The sequence below is a fragment of the Cygnus olor genome, chromosome 21, assembly GCF_009769625.2.
Source record: "Cygnus olor isolate bCygOlo1 chromosome 21, bCygOlo1.pri.v2, whole genome shotgun sequence".
In the NCBI taxonomy this organism is placed as follows: domain Eukaryota; kingdom Metazoa; phylum Chordata; class Aves; order Anseriformes; family Anatidae; genus Cygnus; species Cygnus olor.
The window spans coordinates 126,973-153,572 of record NC_049189.1 but is presented as its reverse complement, the minus strand read 5'-3'; the positions used below and the strand labels follow the sequence as shown (position 1 = coordinate 153,572).

Below are 26,600 nucleotides of genomic sequence, written 5' to 3'. Positions count from 1 at the left end.
GTCGGAAGCGCCTCTGGCTCCCGCTCTCGCCCGGCCTTGACGCGGAGCCGCCCCGCCGGCGCCGCCGCCGGGGGCTGCCCCGGGGGCGGCGGCGCCGCACGTGGCTGCGGGGCCCGCGCGCGCACGGGGGCCGCGTGCGGCGGCGCGTGAGGGGCGGGGCTCCGCCCCCGCCGCGCGCCGGCCCCTCCAATAAAGTGGCTCTGGACCCGCTCCCGCCTCCTGTCTCTGTGTGGGCGGGGGGGCGCGGCGCACGTGGCCGCGGTGTGTGGGGCCGGCGGGGCCGCGTGCGGCGGCCGTTACGTAAGCGCCCGGCCCGCAGCGGGTAGGGCTCGGGAGGGCGGAGCGGCCGCGGTCTGCGGAGTGGAGTTGGCCCGGGGCGCGCTCCCTCGCGGCCGACCGGAGGGGCCGGCGTACCTGAAGGAGGGGGGAGCGCGCGCTGGAGCGACGGAGGAAAGCCGCGGCCCAGGCTGAGGCAATAGGGCTGCGGCGGGGGAAGAGGAGCTTCGTTTCCCGGTGTTCTCCGGGAGTTGCCTGTTGGTTTTTTTCCTCCGTGAGAGGTTCACGAGACCCTCCTGCGCGGTAGGTGAAAGGGTGCGAGCTTGCTGACGAGCCGGGCTGTGGCGCTCGATGTCCCGGCGCCGGAGCGCTTCCCTGCTCCGGGATGGACGTGAGCGAGTCCCAGGGCAGCCGCTCGGAGCGGGGCGCGGGCCGGCCCTCGTCTGCCGCGCCGGGCGCTGGGAGCGGGCGGGAGGCGGCGTTTAACGCAGCTGGCGTGGGGAAGCAGGAGGGAGAGCAGCGGGAAGATGCGGAGTTACGTTGGGGTACACGCGAGGGAGCCAGCTCCGGTAGGAAGCGGTGCGATGGACCGAAATCCAGCAGAAGTGATTTCTTCAGCTACGAGTCAAACGGCAGTTCAGCTCGAAGTTTCAGGAGGCAGAGCAAAGTTAACAACAGGTAACTCTTGGCAGCGTGTGGAGCTGACTGTCCTGCTACTTGAATGAACGTACTTAAGCAGAGAGCTAACGTCAGAACCGAGGATTTGATGTATTTGTGGTTCAGAGCTCTTCTCGGGGCTGAATTACTTCAGTTCTACAAGGAAGCTTGCGTGCATTGCAAACCACGATGTTTGTAATGGACTCAGGTGTAGTTCAGATTGTTGTTGCATGATTCCTCCTAAGCTGTTTGTCAGATACATAGATAGGCAGATCTAGATATATCCACAAACCTTTTGTGGCTTCTAAATATAATCTAAAGATTGCATTTAGCAGTAGTAAAGCAGAATTAAATAATGTTTTTTGAGAATGCTCAGAAATTCAATGAGGCACTTCTGTTGTTTGTTTTTTTTTTTAAGCAATTTGAGAGCCATAATTCATGCAACGTTGAATTTGCGTGTAAAATTAATACATAGTAGTTAAGCTTCTTTAGTGATTTATGTAGTGAGAATATGTTTCTAAGAAAATGCCAAAAGGACAATAGTTAGTTAAAATAACTGTGTTTGTATCTCACCTGTAAGATTAGAATCAGTCTACATTTTGAGGGTATTGACTGCTTCTGTTTCAGCCACTGAAATAAGTAAAAGTAAGAAGTGGGAGATTTTGCTTGTTAATAACCTTGCAGCTGCGGGGTCCTACTGCTCTGTTGTAATGAAGGCACATAAATCATGTGAAGAATGAAATTTTTGCATCAGGTGTATTTTGAGGATCTCATGGTCCTGTGAATTGTTTTTAATCAGATGCAGACTTCAAAACTAGAAAGACTTACTTACACAAAGAGTAAGCATCTATTAATGATTTTAATACCAGCAAGATTTAGAAAAATCTGTAGTAAACATCAGCTTATTTTTAATTGATAAACGTCTTAGCTAGCAGTTTGGTTGCGATGCCTTTGCTATCCGTAATGTGCTGGAATTGGAAAGGAGGAAGGTCAGAGGAGAAATGGTTAGGTAGCAAAGAAGTCAGCAAGATACAACAGCAAATAACAGTGAATGAACATTAGGTCTTTTCCTGATATTTTGTGAATCTGGAGCTAAGCCCATGTAGTGGTAATTTAGTGAATAATTTTGTGAGAGGGAAAAAAAGCTGCTATACCAGAAATCCCCAGCAAAATCTAACCTTGGTTTTACAGTGATCAGTTAGATTGGAGCCAGTCTCACAAAGACCTGATGATGATGATGATCCAAGAAATGAAAAAGTGGTTGCCTGAAGATAAAAGGAGTTCCAGCAAGCCCAGTACCATCAGTGCTCTCAATTATGCTTTGCAGTGTGTCCAACAGGTCCAAGGTAAGCGTGGAAAAAAAATGGAAGTGCAGAAGCCATACAGCAGCTTGTTTTGAATAGATATGTCTGGCAACAGATAGCATTAAAAAAAAGGAAAGTATTTTACTTATCCTGCAAAGAATTAACTTTTTGAACCATTGCTTTTTAATCATGATGTTATCTTTTCTATTTAACTGCCCACTTACTGCTTTTCTTTTATTCAGGGTGCAGCTGCAAATAGGTGTGTACTAATAACTTGCCATGTGTGTTGAAAAAACAGCATTCTTGTCCCACCTCAAAAACTTACTAGATAATCTGTTTTCAAACAAAACTAAGTAGCTAAATTTATTCTTTTGCCATCACATTCTGTCTTTTCTATTTTCCTGTGCTTCTTTTCTATAACATAAATAGGTCACTCCAATAGTATAATCACTATGCCTTTTCCTTTGTCATTACACAGACTTTCCTCATCTCAACTTGGGCTTCACCTAAAAAGATGACAAAAATATGAGGGCTGTAAGAAATACTTTCAAAATTGTCCCCTTACTGACTTCCTTGTGTTTGTTTTGCTTTTCCTGTTTGTTTTTTTTCAATTAGCAAACAAAGAGTTTTTCCAGGCCTTGAATGATCGAAGAGTGTTTCAGACAGGTATGATGACGTACAGCATAGAAGAGTTGGTGACAGTTGCATCAGAACACACTCCAAAAAACAATGTAAGGAATTCAGTAACACTCAAGATCACTTGCTATTTCACTCTCCATTTTGTCTCCTTATACGTTTTTCAAATAGAATATATAAAAATGAAAAGCACTTAAGTTTTATTCAAACAGATCTTTGTGTTAGTAATGGTAGGTCGGTGCTACTGCTTATCAAAGCTGACTTAGCATACCCAACAGAAGCAAGTGAAAAAGTACCTGTGTTTTCTTTTTTCTTGTTTCCTAGACACAACCATGATCTCTGAGACTCTTAGAATTCATTTACAGCATAGTAATGTTCTGAGTTGGTTATAGCAGAATGTTTTCAAAGCTGATCAAGTCCATAGCTGTGAAGGTCTTAAGTTTCTATTTGTACTCCTGGATTGTTGATCGATTGATTTTTTTTGCAGTATGTTTCATGGTTTCTGGCTCTGTTTCAAATAAAAGAGTGCTTCTTGAGATTCAGTACTATTAGATGCTGTATCAGAAATACTGTAAGTTAAAAAGATCGTAGAATATTCTTGTGTGTGGAATCATGGTGAATACTATGAAATCTGGGGAGAAGTCTGTGGACTGATAACCATTCTGGAAAATTGCAAGCATCAGTGGAATATGCTTCGATTTTGATATTGTAGTCTTACTCACTTCTGCAAATAACGAGTAAGCTATGATAGCACAGGAGATTTAAGTAGCGCACACTATTTTAATTGAACACTAGCTTAAGAAAACGTTTTTGGTACTTCTCTCTTCAGTTTTGGTCTGTGGTGGTTTGTATGTTTTGTGGGTTTGTTTTTTTTTTTTTGGGGGGGGGCTTTTTTTGGCTTTTTTTTTTTTATTCCTTTCAATATTCCTACTGTCTTTTGGAGGAGGATTGCCTTTAACATCGTTTGTTTTCCAGGATACCTTTGTGGTTGTGTTTTCTCTGCTTTCTGGGCGCATAGTGCATATTTCCAAGCAGGCAGCATCTATTCTAAACTGTAAGAAGGAAGTGTTGGACTCTTCCCGGTTTGTAGAGCTGCTCGCCCCTCAGGATGTGAGTGTGTTCTACACACATACTGATCAGTCCCACCTGCCGCTTTGGAATGTGGAAAATCAAACAGGTATGATTTGATGCTTTATCTGTCTTTCTGTCTTCACAGAATTTGGATAGAATGGTTGTTTGCTTTAAATGCTTATGCTACCAATATATATAGGCAACAAAGTCAAGAGGTGTCACTACAGAAGACTGTGAGACATCAGAGGGTCCATTAGTGGACCCTTAGTTAGGGTCCTCTAACATGCTAGGGATTCCTGAACTTCGCAAGCCAGTCATATGCCTGTCCATCAGAGCAGTGGCACCCCTGGGGAGCTATTGTTATTTTCTTGCTGTGAATTATTACTAAATTTTCCTCTCCCCTAACTCTTGGTTGTATATAGTTTTTAGTACATGGTTCACAAATTTTAGCCTTTGTTTTCCATGGTAGTGAACCGGAAAAAGCTTTTTAGATCATGTGTATTTCCTCTGAATTTAGCTCCAGGTCAGCAGTTTCTCCAAGTGAGTGGGCTGGACAAGAGAGAAAAATATTTGAAGTGGTAACAGACAGTTGAACAGCTAAATCAATAGCTATTATAGAGCAGGTTGTGAAACTTTAGTCTTGCTCCTAAAGCCTGGAGAATGCAGAGTTCAAAACAGTTCTGATAGGTGTGACCTTTTTTAGGATATGAACTGATACCTTCAATGTATGTTCTTCTTCTTAGCCTCTCTGTATGAATATGCCCAGGTGAAATCCTTTTTCTGCAGGATCAGGCAAGTACACTGTTACAGTTTTATGTTTATGAGGGCTGGGCCCAGGGAATGATATTGGGCACAGACAGCAATTTTCTTGTTATGACTGACCATTGTGAGCTTGTAGAACTCCATTACAAAAATGACTTACTTTGTTTAATATCAACATCCAACAGGATGTTTTGAATATCTTTTCCATAGTGATGGTTAAACTTGTGTGGGATAGAAGGAAAACTGTTGATACATGTTTTTTCAGTACTGCTGTGCAGGATATGAATGTTCTTGTGGAAAAAGCATTGTTCTTCGTTTTACAGTTTGAAAGTGGAGGCAAAGGGTGTTTTGCTTAAGATGTTCAGGAGTTTGTGACAGAGGTAGTAACAGAAACTCAGTCACCTGAGTCCAAATACAAGACCTGAATCATGAGATACTACTTTCTGTCACTGTGGATTCAATTTGTTGCGTTGTGCCTGGCTAATCTTATCCCTAAAAGAAGAAAAATACAGAGGTTAGCCTGTAATCTTGAGTGTAACTTTGTTCCAGACTCAGGTGGCCTCTAGATTTCAGTAGGAACTGTTTGGTTCTGAGAAGATATAATACTTATTCTGTCTTCCAGTAGATCACTGATACATTCATATGTTTCAAAAACCTGAGCTCTAAAATCATCCTTCAAGTCTCTTGAACTCAGCAGGGCAGATTTCAATTTTACTTTGGGGAACTGTTTGTAGGATGCATAAACATTTTGCAATACTTTTTTTTTTTTTTTTTCCATGTTTTCATATAACATCTCCTTCCTTTATGTAACAGAACCTTTCAACTATGTGGGCTTCCTGAGTAAAAATATTTTTTCACAAGGACTAAGTATGAAAATGTTTTTTTTGTGGGTTAAACTCTTTCTGTTACATCCAAATTCTATTTGTTTCATTTCAGTCAAAGAACAACAACTATTTCTGAGCTGAGGCTGGAGGAGTCTTGCTTAATTAGGTCAATGAAACAAAACCTGAGAAACAAGTTTTTGCCTTAAAATGGTACAGAATAAAACAACAGGGTTTTTTTGTTTGTTTATTTTCTCTATTTAACTGGAAGGAGAGCACAAGAACAAATGATTGGTTCTCATGTGGGCTGAGAATTAGAAGGTGGCCTTTACCTATTAGGGTAATGGCATTCAGGAACGGCCTTTCAATGCATGTACTGGAGGCAATGCACGTACTGGATTTGAGGGGAGCAACTGTACTGCTGAATTGCTGGCCTGTGATTGCATGGGATTGTGCCTAGGACCTCAGGAGATTCTTCCTGATGATATGGTTCTGTGTGCTCTGCATAATATCCTTGTGCAGGGCTTTCAGCATTGGCGTAAAGCATCTGAGCCTTGATATCAATGTGTTAATCCCTTTTACTTTTTCTCAGGGGTGGTAAAGATCAAGAACAAGAAACGCATTGTTACCCATTCCGAATCACCCCGTACTTGGTCCACGTGTGTACTTCTGTCCACATAGATGCAGAATCCTGCTGCTTAGCTTTGGCTGAGAAAATTCACTCTGGATATGAAGGCAAGTCAGGAGAGTCCTGTGGAACACAAGCCAATAAGAAAATACAGTATATGAAAGTCAGCTTCATTTGATTAGAATTTGTTCTTGGGTAGTCTGGCCATTGTAACTTTTAGCATATGAGTGTGTGCATGTATGCATGCATGTGTATCCAAAACATATGCGCCTTTGATAGGCCCTGAAACATATGACCTCATCTCACTACATTTATATTTTGGAGAAGTCTGTATCACCTAAAAGTTTATGTCTCTTTGAGTTACTGATCAGAAAGCCGTGAACAGTTAAAAAGTTCAGGAGCCTATAACGCTCTGTCATGAGCAAAAGTTAGATTTTCTGTCTTAATGCATATTTTCTGTTTCAGTAAATACTTCTTTTTCAATTAGCTCCTCGAATTCCTATGGAGAAAAGAATCTTCACCACCACTCACACTCCAGGATGTGTTTTTCTTGAGATAGACGATAGGTGAGATTTGAATCTTAAGAATGGTGAGGTACGTATGGAGAGGTAGCAAAAAGTCCTCTCGGAATGCAGCTGGAAACCCAGGTAAATTATTTGAACTGTGAAGTTGGCAATAGTTATCATTAACAAATAAGTTTTGTGTTAATTCTCAGTATTATTTGTGTTAGTCTTCTCATTGAAAAACATCTAGAACTCCAAGAACATAATCTCCTTTAACTAAAAATGTAAAATAAAACAGAACTGCAGTCAGTTTTCAGGGACCTGTGGTAATAAAAGTAGTGGAAAACCCACATCATACAAAGCTCTGAAGAATTACAATGCAGAGATGCAGTTTCACTGAGCTGGTTTAAATGGATTTGGCCAGACAAAAGTTGTTTCCTGCAAACAACTGAGTGTTCTTACAACCCACTTCACAGCATCCCTGTCAGATTTATTGCTGACATTTTGCCTGTGACCTCTTTCTTCATGATCACCCATCCCCTCTTTTTTTCCTCCATATACGGAAGCACAAAACTGCTTGTGACTTAAGTCTCCAGGCACAAAAATGTTTGTCATTGGTATTTACGTGTTTACGTTGCACTGGAAAGATTATCAGATGGTTTGGAAAATGTTCTGTAGCTTTAGTTCAGGCTGTTGTGGATCATGCACGGGGACTTCACTGACAAGCAAAGGTTTAAGGATGTAAATACTCAAGACTAAATTGTAATCAATGATAACGTGTTTGGGTTTCAGAGCAGTGCCTTTGTTGGGTTACTTACCGCAAGATTTAATTGGAACATCCATGCTGATGTATTTGCACCCAGAAGATCGTCCTTTGATGATTGCTGTTCACCGTAAAAGTAAGTACAGTTGGCATAAAAGGTATTTATATTCTTTTTGACATTATTTCATTCACATATTGCTTATTGTGTGACTGGTTTCTAGTCTGGACAAAAATAAAGAAATTAAAGCAACCAATTTGATGTCAAAGCAAATTCAAAATTAGACTTCCAGACTTCTCCAGTCCTGCATGTTTGTGCTTTCATTGCTGTGTCATAATGTAAACTAAACCTTGTTTCTTGGTTGTTTTTGCTCAGTCTTGAAGTTTGCTGGCCAGTCCCCTTTTGAACACTTACCCATTAGATTTTGTACTCAAAATGGGGATTATGTCATACTGGATACCAGCTGGTCCAGTTTTGTGAATCCATGGAGCAGAAAAGTGGTGTTCATCATTGGCCGACACAAAGTCCGAACGTAAGTCAGTTGTAGAATTGAACTGAACTAGAGCTGATGTTGCTTGTGTAGTCTGTGATAACTGTCTAGCATGTCTTACAGCCCTTCAGAACAGAAGCCCTGTCTTGCATTCCTTCTGAATAGTACTGTTGTTATTAATAACGTTATCATTTATCATTTATTTATTTATTTATTTTATCATTATCATTTATTATGAAAAGAAGTAAATTACTTAGAAATAAAAAGCAAAGCTTACTTTTTTTTAATTCTGTGTATGCACATTTGATGTCCAAATACTGTGACAATGGAAATGCCTAAATCAAAATTTTCAGTTTCAGATAAGCAAAATAAAACCTAAAAAGGAACGTAAAAGTGGATCACTTTAACAAATAATTAATGGACTTTTATTCCTGTTTTGCTCCAAAAAAAAACATTAATTGGAAAACAAGACGGATTTTGGCTATATGTTTATCTTTGGGATGGTTCACCTGGTACAGAATCTAAGTATTTATCTCTTTCTAAGAAAATGGGATTAGTACTGAATGTGAAAGTTAATCTTTTTTCATGTTTCTCATTAGTTTCCGAGAGATTTGGAAATATGTCTGCCTGATGCGTCCTCTTACCTGGTTTCTTTCATAGGAGATGGCTTTTTTGGGGATGGCCTTTTGACTTTTCAAAGTGATCTTTCTTTCAAGGCTTTCTAGAATGTGAATTTGTTTTATGAGTGATGGAGGCAGAGGGGTAGATGCTTGTCAACCTTAACTTATGTTACTGTGCTGGTGTTCTGTCTTCTCCAAATCCTGGGGCTTTATGTGAAGCACTGCTTTCATATCACAGCCTCACTACCCTGGCTTAGCTGTTGGTGGAACAGATGACATCCTTTTATGTTGGTTCAGGGAAAAAGTCAAAATGAAATACAGATACTTTTTAAAACACAAATCTTTTTTAACTCTGCTTACAGCTACCTTTTCTTCATCAAATTAGAATTAATAGTGAAATTTTGTTGGCTCTTTAGAAGCCCTCTGAATGAAGATGTCTTTGCTGCAAGAAATAAAGAAACAAGCAGTGTTGAGAAAGAGATAAGAGAGTTGCAAGGACAGATTTACAAGCTGCTTCTGCAGGTAAAGAAGATGAAAATTTCAAAACACTGGTTGGCCTTTTGAATGAAAGGCAAAAGAAATTGAGGTTTAGCAAATTTCTTTGGGGGTGATCTTCTAAAGCATCTGAAAGGAAAGTTGTAATTGGAGACAGGCTTGTGTGCCAGGTTTAAAAATCTAGCTCTGGGTGGCCCACCTGATTAGAAAAACATTTTGACCTGTTTGCCAAGTCTTTGTGTTGAAAGATAAATCTGCATCCTGAAACAGCTTTGAGGATGGTAGAGAATTTTTTCCCAAGCAAGTGATGTGGAACCCAAAACAACACTGACTTCTCATTTATTCTTGTTGTTTACTTTGAGTTATGCGTTGCAAATTATGTTGTTCCCTTCTCTTTAAGAGAGTGATTCTTCTTTTCCCCTCTCCACTAATACAGCCAGTTCATAGCAGCATTTCCAGTGGTTATGGTAGCCTTGGTAGCAGTGGCTCTTATGAACACTATATCAGCATAGCATCTTCAAGTGACTCCAATGGGAACTGTGCAGAGGAAACACAAGAACCAGTAAGTATTTAAATGTGTCAATGCCTGCATGGTAGAAAAAGCTTATCGTATACATATGCGCTACACATCATGAATTTTACTGAAGTGGAAACGTACAGCTATGTTCAAGCTACATGTACTTGAATTGGTCAATTATAGAATGCTGGTGTTTGTTCTTAATTTTGCTGATTAAAAAGAGCAGATAGCTGCTACAGTAGTTGACTATAGTAAATTGAAGGCTTGCTTAAAGATCAGCCTTCTCAAAGAACCAGTGGACTCTGAGAAGGGAGGTGGAAGAACCATGCGACTAGAAAGAGTGTTGATGCACAGGGTGGATAGGGGCTCTGTTTGGTTGAGGTTTTTTCCTTTCTTTTTTTTCTTTTTTCTTTTTTTTTTCCTAAAAAGGACATTAGAGATGTATTGTAAACTTCTGTGGAAGAGTGGAAACAATCCTGTCCTAAAACAAGCATTTAAATTACTTAATTTCCTTTTGAGGCTTTTGGGTAAATCATCAACTTAGTGCTCTCTCAAGGCTTGCATCAGTATAAAAACATTCAAATGATGAGGCTGTTTAATCTGTATCACAGTTAAATGTAATTATCATGGTGAATTTAATTACAAATTCCAATAGGTATCAGACCTAGGCTGACAGTCTACTCCCTTTCAGTTAGGAGAATACGGGAACCCAAGTCCATCTTAGTGGTCTCCTATGGCCTCTTTTTATTCATTTTATTCTGACTTCACATTTTTACATATCTCAAGATAACTTTGCAACAAGTATGTGCAGATGTCAACCGAATAAAGAATCTGGGGCAGCAGCTGTATATTGCATCAAGGAGCAAGCCGCAGAATGGAAATGAACAGGCTATGAGTTCAGAAATGCTAGGAGGTGAGTTAATGTAATTATGATCTCTAAGTTAACATAAACTCCTGTAGTCCTGGAGCCATGATTTTGGCTGTCTGGTGTTACACTGAAGCACTTACGTTAGCATCTTAACATGGCTTAGATCTGGGAAGTGGTCGTTTCTGTGTGTGTGTGGTTGTATGTTTTGTTTGTTTTTGTTAACTCAGCAGATAGAATAACTGCTCCCTGAGATTTGGAAGAATGTACTTGTCTCTCCAAGTTAATAGACTTTTTTTTTTAACACTTTCTAGTGAAAATGTACACTTGTTCGTTGCAAATATAAGTCTAATGTGGACGCTTCCCTTAGTTACTGATTGTGGACTCTCAAACAATCCACAGAGAAAAGGCTGGAAAACTCTGCTTCACTTCCCTTTGAAATAATGGTTTGCTCATTGTGTGCTTAATATTGCACTATTGCAGATTATTTCCAGTTAATACCTAGCACAAATACGTGGAGAAAACTGTGTGCTTCACCAAAGATGATAGGAATCTGTACTAAAACATTTTGGATTGTGATATTTTTTATGAGTTACATTTATATACTATTCTGACCAGTGTATCTAAGCTATAAAAAACTAGAAATTACTGTTAAATAACAGATCAGATTCTGTGATGTGTAAATTCGGAGAAGAATATTAATTGGAGTTTTGTTTACAATTGACAGCCTTTGAAATACCGACTTACAAATCTAATTAAGATGTGATGCATGCATCTTTTAGCTCTTGTATTTTTTAGTTTTATTCAGTTCCAATCAGTTTCTTAAATACTCATTTTTATTTTTTTTTTCTTTGTGTTCACTAGATTATTCTTAGTGGATGTTTAAGGTTTTGGGGGGCTTCTCTTCTTTTTTCTTTCTTCATCCTCCCCTGCTTCAAAATGTAAGAATTGAGGTGAAAATGCGGAGTAACTTAGTAATGAGAGCTGTGCTGTGATAGACTGTATATTCCTGTATGTGTGTCATTGGGGGTAGTGTTTAGATGCCTTTGAGAGTAGTCTTTGAGAATTTCTTCTTTTCTAGGGAAGAGGCACAGTGCTTCCTGTTTTCTTCAGACAGTGAGAAGTGATAGCACAGAAGAACCAGGCAATGTACTTTATGATGATTCAAAGAAGACTCCACTTGTTCCTTCCTATCAGCAGATCAATTGTGTTGATAGTATCATCAGGTAGTAAACTATGAAGCAATTACAGTGATACAGGTTTAAGATTAATTTGTGGAAGTGAACAATGGAAGCAGTTTGCATTGGCCTAGACTGTCAGGGTTTTGACTTAAAATTCCAATTTGGAATGTTTCTGCATTAAATATGTTAATGGTATCCTTATCACATTTCTCAAGAAAACTGGAACGTGTCTGAAAAACTCTTATGGTAATTAAAATTTTAATTTTCTTCGATCAACTGTTACATATACATATATATGAACTATATTACCAACTATTAGACTTTTTAATGATTAAAACATCCTTGATAGTACACTGCTTGACTGAAATTATTTATTTACTGCAGTCGTATAAAGAAAAACACAAGTGAAAAAATCAAGTCAGTATGCAAGTTTTTTCACTTGCTTTATCAAGAACACGAGTTTTTGGTCACTGCAGTAAAGTACATACACTCGTGGTTACCTCAGTTTTGCGCTTAGCTTTAACGCTTTTCCACAAAAGCAAAGTAGCACTGCAGTTTTGCTTATGAGCAAGTGTCATTTTAATGGCTGTAACACCTTGGAAGTTGTAAATAGCATTGCTTCTATTAAATCTGAGAGATGTACATCCTGGACCTTTAGAGGTTGATGTGCGGATACCTTTGAAAACAAAATGTGAATATATCAATAATTGTGCTTAAGCAGGAATTTTCCAAAAAAAAAGTATGTTTGAGGAAAAATGTCAAATGTTTCCAACTAACAGATAAGGTAAGTCTCCGAAGTAACAATTATTTTATATTCCAGTTTGGTTACATACTCAGTCACAGAACAACAGATGGAAGTTGGGAGGGTCACCTGGACCAGGTTGCCTGGGACCATATTCAGATGGCTTTTGAGTGTCTTCAAGGGTGGAGATTCCACAGCCATCCCAATGTGCAGTCAATCTGAGCTATGCATTAATGAAGAGTTTAGGGCTCAAGATGCTGTTTGTAACCACTGACTTTTGTCTACTGCTTGTTTTGTCATTGGTGCAATATGAGTTTAAAAGAACTTTGGGCATAATACTTTGTCTTCTCAATGCATGCTTTGAGAATATCTGTACAAAACATTAAGTCGACAACTATTTATGAAACGTCGGTCTTTTTAGTCCAGTGAATGTCTCTTAAAACAAACAGAAAATTAATTTTTATTTAAAATACTCTTTGGAAGGCAAGTGTATGTCCAGAGCTTTCTGCAGTGAATTTTAAATGCTAGTTAACAGTACCTGCACCTGTAGTTTGGATTGTTCAATTGTTTCTCTCATCAAACTGGATTAAAAAAAAAAAACGGAGTGGGGAGAGTTTCCTGTGATACACTTGTATTTCAGATATCTAGAGAGCTGCAGTATTCCAGTATTGAAAAGGAAACGTAAATCTTCTACAAATACATCATCATCATCTTCAGATGACGACAAGAAAGCCCAGCGAAGTCAGCAGGAATTCAAGGCATTGGAAGGTAATGCAAGGGATGCTGACAATCATCATGGAAACGCAATGATCTGTTTTTGATGTGCTGCGCTCGTATGTTTCAAGGTTTCTTTCTGTTTTTTAAATTGTTGTCATACAAATGACACAAATATTTTGGTTACAGGTAGTAAATAATCTGCTTCATTTGTCCAAATCATACAGCGTAAACTACAGTAATAAGTCTTTGAACTTGGAATGCATCATAAGAAGTACTGTTCGCAGTTGCTAAATAAACCTTCTGTTGCTCTTTATTTTTATTCCATATTTATGTATTAAATGTTTAACATTTATGGCACAGTTATGTATTAAATTTGTGTTTAACAAAGTGCGTGTTAAATTCGCACTTGTGTATGAATGTTATATTTATTTATATATAAGACTGTCTTGTTTAACAGTATGCATAGCGAGTGGTTCCTTCTGAACCAATCAGATTTGATGATTTCAGAGCAATTGCAGTGCTTGGACAGAAATTCCGTGTAGAAATGTTGTCATTTACCAGTAGATACTGCTGTCCTTTCATCAGTTAGTTCCCAAACTCCAGTATCTGCTGATTGGGAAGAGATGCTGAAAAAGCAGACAACTGCAGGCATTGTGGGGACTCCTCTGGCAGACCTGACCCTGTCCAACAAGTCTCCAAGCGTGGTATCTGCCACCAGCCAGTGCAGTTACAGCAGCACTATAGTGCATGTCCCGCACCCTCAATCAGGTACTATTCACGCCTGGAAAGCATTGACTTGACTCTGTAATTTTTTTTTAAATTTAACAATGTCTTCAGACTAAAGTATGCAGTGGGAAAGCTTTGTCCAAGTCAAGTATGTTCTCATGAATGTATGATCTCTGAAATACAATTAAGGTATTTTTGGGGACACTGTGAAGAAAACTTGAGCCTGGAAATGTTTACAGTGTTTTTATAAAACCTTTTAATACAACACAATTTGATATAATATAAACTTTCAAAAAGTTTGCACTGTTTCCTTACCCATTTAGCTTCATTGCATACATCTCAAGCACAGCAATATGCTTTTGTTCAGCAACTGTGAATGAAAACAAAAATGACTAATGGGCCAATATTACTTACTCTTAATGCAGAAAGAAACATAAAAATGAGAACAATTGCAGTTAAATACTAAGAAAGTATGAAGAAAGAAACGCCTCTGTAACTTCAAAGTAATTTAAAGTAATTTGCTCAGTTCGTGTTAGTATAACTATATTTGAGTGTAAAGGGTCCCATGTTCCATCCCGCACCTCTGCAGTCTCTATTTGCTTGGTAGCTCAGACATGTTTATTTTCTGTGTAATGCTCTAAGTATTGTGGGAGACCAGAAGGTCAGAGCAAAGAATGAACGATTTATTTTCTTCCTTCTTCAAAGAAGTGACTACAATGGAGGATACTACTGTTGGAAATGAACGAATGGAACTGCTTCCTGTGAATGCTCTGAGTCTCATTATGGTGCCTGAGGAGTTAAAGCCTGTTGGGCTAACAAAAGAGACTTTGTCAGCCCACACTCAAAAGGAGGAGCAGAACTACGTGGACAAGTTCCGCCAGAGGATCTTGCTCTCTCCATTTAGGACTTACCTTCAACAGGGTAGCAGAAGTAACAATGGACATTCCTGTGGACAAGGTAGGCAGCACCTTTAAGAAATAAAGATTTACTAGACTTACTTTAAAGACCAGATTAGCAATAGGCTCTTGTTCTCCTTTGTATGATTTAGTGAGAACCTTACTACGGTTGCAAACAGAATACTTTGTTCAAACTGCCAAGACCTGACAATGGCATTGCCCATACAGAAGTTCTGCTCCATCTTGGATGTTGCTTTCTTAACTTTTCACAAAGCACCTAATTACTGCAATAAATACTGCAAATCCCAAGTAGTTTATTGTCTTCTGCTGAAGAAATGTAGAGGATCTGATTGGATTAATATAAAATAATAAGAAAATTGATTATACGAAGGAAAATATTGTCGATATATCAACAAGTCCACCACTGTAGTACATGGAAGAATTATCCAGAAGAAAGTCATCTCTTTAAATAAGCCACACTTTAGTTATCTGGATGTTTCTCCGTACTTTTTTTTTTCTTAGGTCTATCATTTCAGTGTCTATTTTTCTTCCTCCTTAGGAGATTCCCCTTCAAAGGAGAGGAGTACAGCTAGCTGCAAAAAAGGCAAACATGGAAAATTCAAGTGCCAGAAACCTCAGAGACAGTCCTTAGATAGCCACTCTTGTAGTAAAAATAGAAATAGTCTTCCACGTGAGAAGAGAACAATTCGGAAACAGTCCTTTTTTCCCCCAGAAGTATCCTGTCTGAGGTCCTCCAGTATGAATGTATTTCCTCCTGTGGGATTTCCTGTCTATTCAGATTCACTATCTAATTTTCCAGCCTCTCCTGTAGGAGAGGAGCTTGCCCTTTGCTCATTAAAACCTGAGCCCACATCATTGTCACAGCTATGCTGTGAAGCACCATCGTTCCCAGCACTTTATCCCCCAAACTTAGGCACATCTATGGCTGTATTTTTTCATAGTTACCCCATGTATGCTCAGCTGCCTCAATATGCCTTTCTTCCTAGTCCTCAGTACATTTATCCCCCTTCTTCGTATCCATGCACAACGGTACCTCTAGCTCCCCCTCCTTCTGCTCCATCACCAATAGCCCCAAACTCTGCAAATCAGCCCTTTCCAGCCTCTTCTGCCACATCAACTGAGGAACAGCAAGAGGGCCAGCATGACTGGGCCCTACAGCTGAGTAGCTCACGAGGCAGCTCCCCACTTCAGCTGAATTTGCTTCAAGAAGAGCTGCCAAAACCTGTGGAGCCTTCCATCATTACTGATGTTAGAGCACAAGCAGAAGCTAAATGTGTAAGTAACATGGATCTTTAGTGTTGAAGAGAAACTCAGATTTTCATGGTGTTCAGTCACCAAAACCAGCGATGATCTATGTTTCAGGGTCAACAGATTGTTACCTTTTTTTGGCCATCGCTGTGCTCTGTAGACTGCAGAGCATAAATAGCATAGGAGGTGGAGAAAGCTTTTTATATTTGAGCCCTTGGGAATTTGTAACACTGTAGTCCTGGCACTTAGAAAATGACACAAATGTGAGATCTGGTCTAGGCTCCCACAAACTGCTCTTGCTCAGTACTTTGGCAGCATTTTTCTTTTTCCATTAAATTGTTGGCAGGAAGTTGGGGCGGGCATTTATGCATGTGGAACTTGGTTAGGACTACACAATTCATGTCTTTCTTTACCCAGTCTCACAGTCTCTGTGGAGAACCAAAACAAAGGGAAGATACTTTTCTAATTACTCCCTCTGTCTCCCAGGGATGCAGCTAATGAACGAAGAACAGGGATCCGTGTGGGTCGGTTTCCATACATGGGCATAGAAAAGGCCTCTCCAACTTCCGCTGTAAACTCAGAGGCAGGAATCTGAGCTCTGCAGGCAAGGAAAAAAATGTTGGCTCCTGAACCCAGATTGGGCTGAAAAGGCTGGATCAGCTGAAACTGCAGGGTAGGGTCCTGGAGTTGGTGTACCTGTAGCTGCTGAAGCAGCGAGCTTAATGTAGTGAATAAAGGGAAGACCCTTTCATTTTCCTCATAGTGCACTGTTGCTTGATGTGTGTGGCTGCTTCATGCCATCTAACTGAACGTGAAAGGGACTGACACTATTGTCAGCAGAAGATCTTGACTTAATATGAAAGTACAGTGTCTTGACAGAAACCCAGCAGGGAAGGATTTACAGCAGAAACCAGTAAAATAGAGAGTCCAGACCCTTGTTTTCACCCACAAAGAGTGTTATCCTGAGATCCAGATATCCAGTCATTTTCAGAGCTAGAAACTCCAAAGCTATTGAGCTGACATGAGAACTTAGTAAACATGTTACAAATTCAATAAATGCATGAACTTCCTTTCTCAAGATAAAGGGTGACTTCCATGGATGTGTTCTGTTTTTTGTTTCCAGGACAATGATCCAGAAGGTAGTGGTAACAGTGCTAGTAGCCCTTGTGCTTCTAGTGAATTTACTGACCACCAACTACATGAGGACTCCCAGTCGGGCACAGGTTCAGCAGCATCAGGCAGTGGATCAGCTTTATTTAGTTCTTTAGATTTTCACTCCAATGAAACTTCTGGTTATGGCACAGGTAGGGAAGTTCAGGATCTAGACGTTTGCTACTCTGATTCTAGGTGGCTTGCTAACATGTTGGTAATTCGTAACAAGATGCTGGGGAAAATGGGAAATCCCAGTAAGAGGATCTGTAGTCTGTATTTTTCACTAGCTTTAAGTATTTGAAGCCAAATGCATTTCACCATAGTCAGAAATGGGAATCTAGAAGCTATTCCTTTAATGTGTAAGTCACACTTCGTAATTTCGCTTGTTAACACTTTCTGCATTCGATACTGACTTGCATCTTATTTGAGTAGAGGTAAATCTGCGTAGAGCAGGGCCTCTTGAAACAGAAGCAGGGAAGTTGAGCCAATTAATTTTGAGAAGAGTGAGTAAATCTTTGGAGATACTGAACAGTTTAATAGAATAGACTTTATCTGTGAATTCTCAGTAAATAGTAATCGCTTGCAAGAGCAGTCATCTGAGAGGACCTGTATTAACATTACAGAAAGCGCTCAAAAGAAAACACTAGCAAATTTTACTACTTGTGCTGAGTTATTAGGATCTGTGACACATCTGAGTTCATTTTTTTCATGGTAATTCCCAGCAGGTAGTGGGAAAAGCAGCAAGTATTTTGCCAGTAATGATTCTTCCGAAACTTTCAAAGAAGAGAAGAATCAGGAAGCAAAAGAAAAAGAGACACCTCATAAATCCAAATGTGAGTCAGCCTGGGTGATGATGGATCACACACCGGAGCAAGTTCTAATGACATACCAAATGCCCAACAGGTTAGAAAACGTCAACAATTTGTGACATGCAATTTGGAATTGTGCATGAAAGAACTGTAGAGTTAAAAATGAGACCATGGAAACAGTGTGCATACCAATAAAACTCAAAGAAGATGTATTAATTTACTAGTTAAGTCCTGAATATTTCTTTTTATCTACTTTTTGCCTATTTTTTTCCCATCACTTAAAATACGGTAACATGTAACCTTTTTGCTGAAGTGTTAAGGAGATAGATTATTGTCATTATCGTCAATACCTGCCTTGCTTTGTTTAGTGCAGCTCTGTTAGCAGGTGTGTGTTACTTGCAGAATTAAAGAGGAAGTTTTAAAGGAGGATCTGGCAAAGCTGATAGTCATGCAAAAGCAGCAACCTTGGTTTACGGATGAGCAAAAGGAGGAGCTTGCAGAGGTGCATGCGTGGATCCACACCCAGTCTGTCCCACTACAAATCAACACTCAAGTAAGGAGTTGTGAAAGTAATCAGCAACTTATTCATGCCTTAGCTACCAAAGGTAGTTCTGTCTCTAACTAGAGTGGTCTTAACGTCTGGGGGGGTCACTGATCAGTTACTACTTCTGAATCTAAGAAAGAAATGAGCTTCAGAATACTAGCCAAATGCGAAATGACAAAATGCAGCTATTTCCGTTGTATGTATTTGCAAGGTATGCCAGTTTTATGTAGGAACCACCAGCAGCAAAGTTGCTTCAGTCACACTGTTAGATGAATGGAAATAGTGTCAAACTCTCAAATAGAAGTCCCTATCTAGCGGTTTTTTTTTCTGTTGTTAGGTATTTTTCTCTTCTCTTACAAAGTTGAATGTTGATATGATTGAATGGCACACAACACTGGGAAGTTAGTGAAGATGAGAGCAGGCGTGTTCAGTAAAATGAAAAATAGTCACAGAGGAGGTCAGGCATATATTAAAAAAATGTGAAAATAGCTGTCTTTTTGTAGGTGGATTCATTCTTTAATCAGGTTTAAGATACTAAAATCATTATTTTATGTCAATTATTTAATGTCTATTATAGCACTGTACACTTCGTGTGCTGGGATTTTGAAATAAGATGTTCTGAGCTATGGTGACCCAGATAGAAAAGTGATATCCGGTAGTCTTGCCAATAAAATATTTCCATCTCAAACGTTATATAAGATAAATGAAAATTGGCATGCAAGTATAAATAATTGACATCTAAGGTACTAAAAACTGTTCCTACCCTATAAATAATGGTTCTTCATAATGAGCGCAGTAAGCTGTGTTTCCGGTATAGATTGTCATTTTGTGAAAGCAACCAGACTTCTGACAGTAGAAAACAATGCGAGATTTCTATTTTAATACTTTATTTCATACTGTTGCTTAAGAACAAGAAAAATCTGCTCTGCCAATACCATCAGGAGTTTCAGCATTTTTTGTTGGTCGGTGTTGTTGCTGTTGGTTCTGCAGTCCAAATTCTTTAACGAGAAACTTGCTCATAAAGCTGAAAGAGAAGGCCTTCATATTCAGGGAAGTCATGTGCCTTTTTATCTTAACACTAACACTGTGTTCTACCAACCAAAGAATTAATTTCTGAGACAAGCTAAGTTGGAAGTACAAGTGCCTGCCTCTGAAAATAAGATGTTTGTATAATCTTCTGCTTTTTAAGAGATTTCAGTCCACTGATATGAAATTTCAAGAGACTTCAGTATATCATGCTATCAGGATATACTCTTTGAAATACACAAAGAAGAATTTAAATGATAATGTCCTTGTTCCTTTCTAAAGGGCTGTGTTACGTGCAACATCAGGGAAGCAAGTTGTGAGGCTGATGACAATACGGAAAACAAGGGAAAATCAATTCCACTGTTGCAACACTGAAGACATCAGTACCTGTGTTAGTGAAACTTCTTGGAGTAATTCCCATTCTCTTTGCCTTTGCTACACACATTTGCAGTAAATCTCTCCAGCTGTATTTTCCCAACATGAGCAATCGTTCGTGTGGAACTAAACCTTTCTCCGTTACTCCTTCACCCCTGGCTTGATTTTGAAGACAATCTTCCACTAGGAGGCTGTTCCCTTCCTGACCTTACAAACTTGACACGTAATGGGTTATGTTTCTAACTTTCAGTGCTCTGTGATGAGCAGAATGTAAAGGCTTTTCTGTTTCTTTGGTTTTGTTTTGTGGCGGTGGTGTGTTGCTTTGCTGTTCTTAACTTGGCAACTAAGAGTGTGAAAAGATGTAATGCTTAAGAGCCTACATTGATACAGCCCTAACGAATCAGAGTATGTATATTCTCCAGTAAGGTAGTGCCACTGAATGCAAGCTACAACAGAACACACTTCCTTTTTGTTTATTCAATATTCAGAGGTCTAAACTAAAGATTCTAAAGGTAATCTGAAGCTCTAAGGTTTCAGCAGGTTTTTCCAGAATCAAGCAGGCTTTTTAATGAGCAACTGAAAATTGGCCAAGTTACTGTGCATCAAAATGCCTTTCTCCAACTTGTGCCTATCAAAAAAAAAAAAGTGAAAAGAAGCAAAGTTATTCCTTATGTTTTCATAAGTGTTTGAGAACCTAATTGTTTCATCACTTTTGCTTAAGATGGATTTTAAAATTAATCAAGGGTAACTGATTTGCAAATTCATTGTAAATTAAACTATAAACAGCAAGCCAAGAAACTAAAATTAACAATTCAGGTATTATTTCCTAATGTAGGATCTGCTTTTTAAAGGAAGTTGCACGAGAAATTTTCTCTGTCAAGGCTCTCGTTATCAATTCAGATAGTTGCATGCAGTCTTTTATGTTGCTTGTGCTCCGGAAGGTGAATTTGCGTCGTAATCTGTGTCGTATTAGAACAGATGCATAAGTTGAATCCAGACATAACTAAAAGGCAATTTTAAGCCATTTACATGTTTTGTTTATGTTGTGATGCTGCCACAAAAAAAAAAAAAAGGCAATTAAGCTTCATTTCTCATTTCTCCTGCTTTCTTGAGAAGCCACATGTGGTCAAACGTCAAACTACGTATTCATTGTTTCTTACTATTGTTGACTTCCTGTACAACTTTTAACCTCTTTCTTTATAATGGAGTTATCAGCTGTTGAAACCCATGAATGAAAAATGGCTTTAAGCATAGTGTAAGTTTGTTCTTCAGAAAGTGGTAATAACTTTCTCATTCACTATGTAAAAGGACTTGTTCTCATGCTCATATTTCCAGCTTAAAGCTTGATGTTTCAAAGTACTCTTCAAACAGGACACTCTTTGTTTAAAAAAAGAGCAAATTTTGTCTGACTTCCACTTTGTTTATCGATAGCTGTATATAATAATGCAGATTTTTCATTTTGATGTTATTAATCATCTTATCCTTCTCAACAAAGAGTTTAAAAGGTAATACATTATTCACCTTTCCATGCTCTGTAACTGTTCTGTTATGTGAAGGATTTTCAGTTTTTCAGTCTCATTTACGAGTGAGCTAGTTGTTGAGGAGTAAGTTAAAGATAATATGATCTTCAGATAATTAAAATTATATTTACCTATAGGCTTTTCTTAATCTTTTATTCAGTTCAGTAAAAATCTTTGTCACAAAAGTTTGTTTCAAGGAATGTGTTCTTTAGATTTTTACAGTATGCCTTCCTGTTCTGTTTATACCTATTGTTTTCTATTTATTCTTAAGTTATAATTCTTTGTCTTTTTCTTTTTTGAGCTTGGACTTCTTTTTTCTTAAGTGTTGTAAATCAGCAGGGATTCACACATTCTCACTATTTCATGTGCTTGAACTTTTAAGTACTTTTTAAAGTATGAGTCCTCAATAGATATTTACGTACAGAAAGTTATGTGCTCAATTAGGGAAATCTGGGCAGTACCTTACACCTTTCCTATTATTTTTTTCAGCACTTTCCAAATACAGAATGCTGCTTTGTAACCATACTGCCTAAAATATTTGCTCTAAACCACATAGCAAGATGCTTTCTGTACAAGTTCTTTCCCCAGTAGGGAAGGTTCTTAACTAACTTTCCCATCAAAGTGGACTGATGTTATTGAATCAACTAAAGCTATACTTAAATTAAAATGACTGCTTTTGGTATATTTTGAGACTTAGTGAAATGATCCATTTCACTAAGTGAAATGAATATTCCAAGTAAGGGCAATCATGTCCTTTAAAATAGTTCAAATGTGTAAGCGAGAAAGAAAGTTTAGGTAATCAACTCTTTTGCTGTACATTGTTTCCACTGATTGTTTCCTGAGTGGAAAAAATAAGATTGATGGAAAAGTCTTAGTAGGCATATAAGTCATCCATTTTATAAAAGAATGAGATTTAGTTTAGGAGAAAGATAACATGTACCTAATACTTGATTAATACTTTTTGTTCATAGGTCTGGAAACATGTCAAAAAGATGACTATCATTATCCCTCTTGTTTAAAAAGAGGCAGAGGCACAAAGGACTTGCACAGATACATGCCCCCAGTTCATACTAAAATCAGGAATATAATTTGGAGATCTTCATTCACTGTATCTTGTGCTGTCTTTTGCTACAAATGGTCAAGGTCCTCACCTGTACATAGAAACTTGATCATATTAAATGTGTTTCTCGTTTGGATATTTTAACCCTTCTTGTGCTACCTACTGCTGTGAATCTGTGCCTAGTAGAATCATATAGAAGCAGAAATCCTAGACAATTTTAAAGTGATATGAACATTCTATCCCATTATCACATATAATGCAGGAGCATGTGCCTAGGAGTTTAAATTCAAAATTCATAATCCTGGCTAAATCTTAGGTGCAAGATTCTTCGTCTGGGGCTACAGAAGCTATGGGTTACAGGGGAAAAAAATGGTATGGAGTATAAGAATTTAAGAGGAATTAAGTGGTGAATCAGTGCATTGTTTGACAAGGACACTAAATGGGTTTGCCCAAGAACACAGTCTTATCTGCAAAAACAGGTTTAGGGCAAAAAAAGTTTCCCAAGCTATTCTTTACCCCACTGTAACTATAACGTCTTGCAGTCAAAAGCCTTACCAAGCCTTTTGGAAAGGAGCTTGTTTCTGTAAATTTTCAGGAAATGGTAGTTTTTTCTTCAGATTATGTATTTATTTTTTAGTCTTGGTAGTTTCCTGGGGTAGTCAAAGTGAAATTCACTTTTGATCTGAAAGTGGAGTAAATATTGCAGCCAGATTTGCACACAGTATTTTGTTTTATGTGACTTTGTTTTGCCTGATACAATTAAAATGTTGGAGACAGTTTAGCTTCTTAGAAGGTCACTTTTTGGTGATCAAAGGGAAAATGCAAGTACAGCGATGATGCAGTTATTCTACTCCCTGTGGGGGTGTTGGCTGTTTGGTGGATTAGGCTGACAATCTTTTGTTCTGTTCAAAAATAATAGTTTCATGTTTAAAAAAAAGTTAGTTGATGTGCAAGTATTTTCATGCCATTGCTGTGAACAGGAGGGACCCCAGTGTATTTTTCCAGTGTGATGAATATTTGCTGCATAAGTAATGTATTAGTAAATTTATTCTCCAGCTGAATCAAGTTTTAAATCACGATCAAATGAGTATTTACATTGGTTGATAGGAATATTTTATTGAAGTAATACTTGGCTGTTGTTTAATTTACAGTTGTGATTTTAACTGTATAACTTCAAGGAGTGTCTGCTTTTTATAAATAAAACTAAAAAAAAAAACCCTGTAAAGAACATTCAAATGTGTGTTTACTTTCGTTATTTGATAATTTCTAGAAAATAAATATTTCATTAAAAGTCTGTTAGATGTTTTTTTTTTTGATTGTTTATAGCTGTTGACGTTGTAGATACAGTGAAGACAGTCATGTAGTTGCCATTCATCCTGTTTTGAGTTTTTTGGTCTTGCTCTACCTTTCCCACTCAGGACATACTATGTTCCATACTTATTGCATCCTAGAAGGAAGGGTAAATAGTTACTTAATCTACCAGGTTATTACTGGATGTGTAAGTTGTTGGAGTTTTGCATACAAGATCTAAAGCTTCTGTCTGTGCTGGTTTTGTTAGGAAAGGGGTAAATAATAAACACCCTGAGAGCACTTCAGCCTCACCATGCTAAAAATTGTGTTTTAGAGAAAGTACAAAGAAACAATTCATGGGTTTAATTCACAGGCATGTCTCGTAGAGCAATAAAGTTCTTAATTGCAGAGAAACAATTTGCTGATTTTTTTTTTTTTTATCTGCATTAAGGTTCTTCAAAGACAAGTGTGGTTGATAGTGCTTAAAGAAGCCTGGAGGAGAAAGGCAAAGACTGCAGGGAGCGCAAGTTACAAAACAAAAGATCTAGCAATTTATTAAAATTAGGAAGAAAAAAAAAGTAATCTTAAATACTTATGTAACTGAAGGTGATTCTGGCAGGGTATGTGGTCCCATTCTTTGGAGAAACAGGCATCTCTAAGGTAACAGTGGATATTTTCCAGATGACTTATTTTTAAAGGGTGATTTGGTCATCCTAAGTGTATTTACAAATGTGAACCAAATTACCTAGATATTTTTAGTCCAAAATTTAAACAGCTTAAGGTGATGCTATGTTTTTTACTCAGATCTGGGTAATGTCAGTCCAACTAGCAGTCTTCCTCCTGTCAGCTGAAGTTCTTGCTTGCAGTTAAAAAAACAAAACAACAAAAAAAAACCCTGTAGCTTTCACCTGTGTGTGAATGTCATAGGTGAGCTGAGTGATATACTTTTCTATTTTTGGCAGATGATGAGAGGTATGTATTGAACCTGTAATTCTTTCTTATCCTAATCTAAAAAGTAATAGAACCACATCTTAGTTCGTAGTAGATTTGTTCCACACTTGTGTTAATTTCCAGAGTATAGTTATTACTCTTGTCCTGTTCAAATAGGTTTCTGTATGCATGTCTCCTGTTTGAAGCTCCTGCTCACAGTCTGAAACCATTACAGGCAGGCCTCTTACTGATTACTTTCCCCAACTACAGCTGCACCTTTCTGCCTGCTCGGAGAGCTCTGTCCTGCAAAATAGAAAGATGATCAGCATGCCTCAAGTTAGCTAGTTCGATACAGGTAAGTTTTTCTCTATAGTCTGTTTAGTTATCTGTGATGGCTTCAGCCCTCTTGTCTCTAGTCTGCAGAAGAGAGAAAAATCTGAGCTAACAGCTGGCAAGAGCTGTAGGTTATAGTAGCATGGGGGAGAAGCTAAGTTTGCTAATTCTCAGTTGAGAACTGTGCAGGCTTCCTGCTCTAGGGCACTGGATAACCATTTCTGGTATCTGCCACCAACATATGCTTCAGAAAGGAGTGCAACAGTATCTCAAGCAATCTTCTTTGTAAGAACTGTCAGTCATGTCCAAAGATGCAGTCTGAACATCTTGCTACCAGAGGCAAGGACTTTTAATTACTGGAAGTATCAAGCCAATAGGCCTTGTTTCAGCCGCATGGTTAGAGGTTTATGATTTATATTACTGAGATCAATGTAGCATATGTATTACTTAGGCAAAGTTTAATTCAAGCTTTCCGTGAACATTGATTCATTTGAGCTTTCTGTGAAGCTGTGTGAAGTTTATGAAAAGTAGATGCTGAACAAAGTAGGACTTCACAGCTCAGAATGTTAGTGCATATTGTAAAGGCTGATGTTGCCCAGAGACAACAACTGACTCTTTAGGTTTATTCATTTTAGATGCTATCAGGAAGTACCTGGGACTGAGATCAAGTATGCTAGTACTTGATACAGGGATCAAGGAATACAAAGGAATCGCAGAATATCCTGAGTTGGAAGGTACTCGCAGAGATCATCGAATTCAACTCCTGGCTCCACACGGGACCACCCAAAAATCAAATCACATGTCTGAGAGCATTGTCCAAACAATTCTTGCACTCCAGCAGGCTTGGTGCTGTGACTGCTTCCCTGGGGAGCCTGTTCAGTACCTGACCATTGTCTCAGTGAAGAACCTTTTCCTAATATTCATCCTGAACTTCCCCTGACACAGCTTCATGCTGTTCCCTCAGGTCTGTCAGTCGTCACCAGAGACAAGAGATCCACCTTTGTGAGGGGGCAGATCTCCCCTCCTGAGCCTCCCTTCTGCTCGCTCTTGTGAGGAAGCCATAGGCTGCATTGAGGTCTCCCTTCAGTCTCCGCTAAGATGAAAGCCGGACTAGAGCCCTTTTGCGGATGCTTTTAAAAGCGCTTGGACCCAAGCAATTTGAAGAGCATCTCTTCCTTCTCATATGCTTTAGATGCCAAGGTACAGTAACATTATTGTGTGGTGGCTCAGGGGAATAAATTTCATTGCCCTTGAGTACTCAAGCAGGAGGTGGCTTGTCCTAATAATACCTGTGAGCTGTGTCCATATATGACCTTCATGCATCTCTGTGTACAGCCACATGAGTGCAAGTTACAGAGTCATAGAATCATTCAGTTCAAAAGAGACACCCCTCCATTTTTTTTTTCTTTTCTATGCACTTCTGTAATATTCCCTGCTTTAAGTACTGGAAGTCTGCTGTTAAGTCATCTATCTCATCCCTGCCCTTCTCCACTGACTATCCACAATCTGGGTTGAAAGCCTTGACATTGTCAACTGTAATGTTGACCCTCTATGCTATACTTCGTGATGATCAGCTGCAATTCTTAAAGCTTGTGCTATACACTGGTAATTCCGTTGTCCTAGG

The 26,600-nt window shown here is 38.8% G+C and overlaps 1 protein-coding gene across 7 annotated transcripts; it reads left to right on the top strand.

Moving 5' to 3' along the window:
• Window positions 1-299: 299 nt before the first annotated feature.
• On the top strand, window positions 300-24,739 carry PER3 (period circadian regulator 3). Of its 7 annotated transcripts, none has more exons than XM_040533523.1 (21): window positions 301-954; window positions 2,125-2,279; window positions 2,853-2,968; window positions 3,849-4,050; window positions 4,688-4,736; window positions 6,120-6,262; window positions 6,643-6,721; window positions 7,451-7,557; window positions 7,795-7,951; window positions 8,946-9,051; window positions 9,461-9,586; window positions 10,328-10,454; window positions 11,488-11,632; window positions 12,970-13,097; window positions 13,650-13,814; window positions 14,478-14,729; window positions 15,228-15,964; window positions 17,061-17,241; window positions 17,812-17,992; window positions 18,301-18,451; window positions 24,165-24,737. In XM_040533523.1, exons 1-21 carry the CDS (start codon window positions 662-664, stop codon window positions 24,270-24,272), a joined length of 3,708 nt encoding a protein of 1,235 aa, XP_040389457.1. In that variant the 5' UTR covers window positions 301-661; the 3' UTR covers window positions 24,273-24,737. The 7 variants fall into 7 exon arrangements, 6 of the variants coding, with proteins under 6 accessions (XP_040389458.1, XP_040389457.1, XP_040389455.1 ...); XM_040533521.1 differs by having other exon boundaries at window positions 13,632-13,814; window positions 15,231-15,964; XM_040533520.1 differs by having other exon boundaries at window positions 13,632-13,814; window positions 24,165-24,736.
• Window positions 24,740-26,600: the final 1,861 nt, after the last annotated feature.

What these genes read in the sequence shown, in the direction of transcription:
- PER3 (XM_040533520.1), top strand. Translation starts at nt 662, where the DNA reads ATGGACGTGAGCGAGTCCCAGGGCAGCCGCTCGGAGCGGGGCGCGGGC. An exon ending in GGAATTCAAGGCATTGGAAG is followed by an intron (nt 13,098 to 13,631) that starts GTAATGCAAGGG and finishes TCCTTTCATCAG; the next exon opens with TTAGTTCCCAAACTCCAGTA. An exon ending in TGTCCCGCACCCTCAATCAG is followed by an intron (nt 13,815 to 14,477) that starts GTACTATTCACG and finishes CCTTCTTCAAAG; the next exon opens with AAGTGACTACAATGGAGGAT.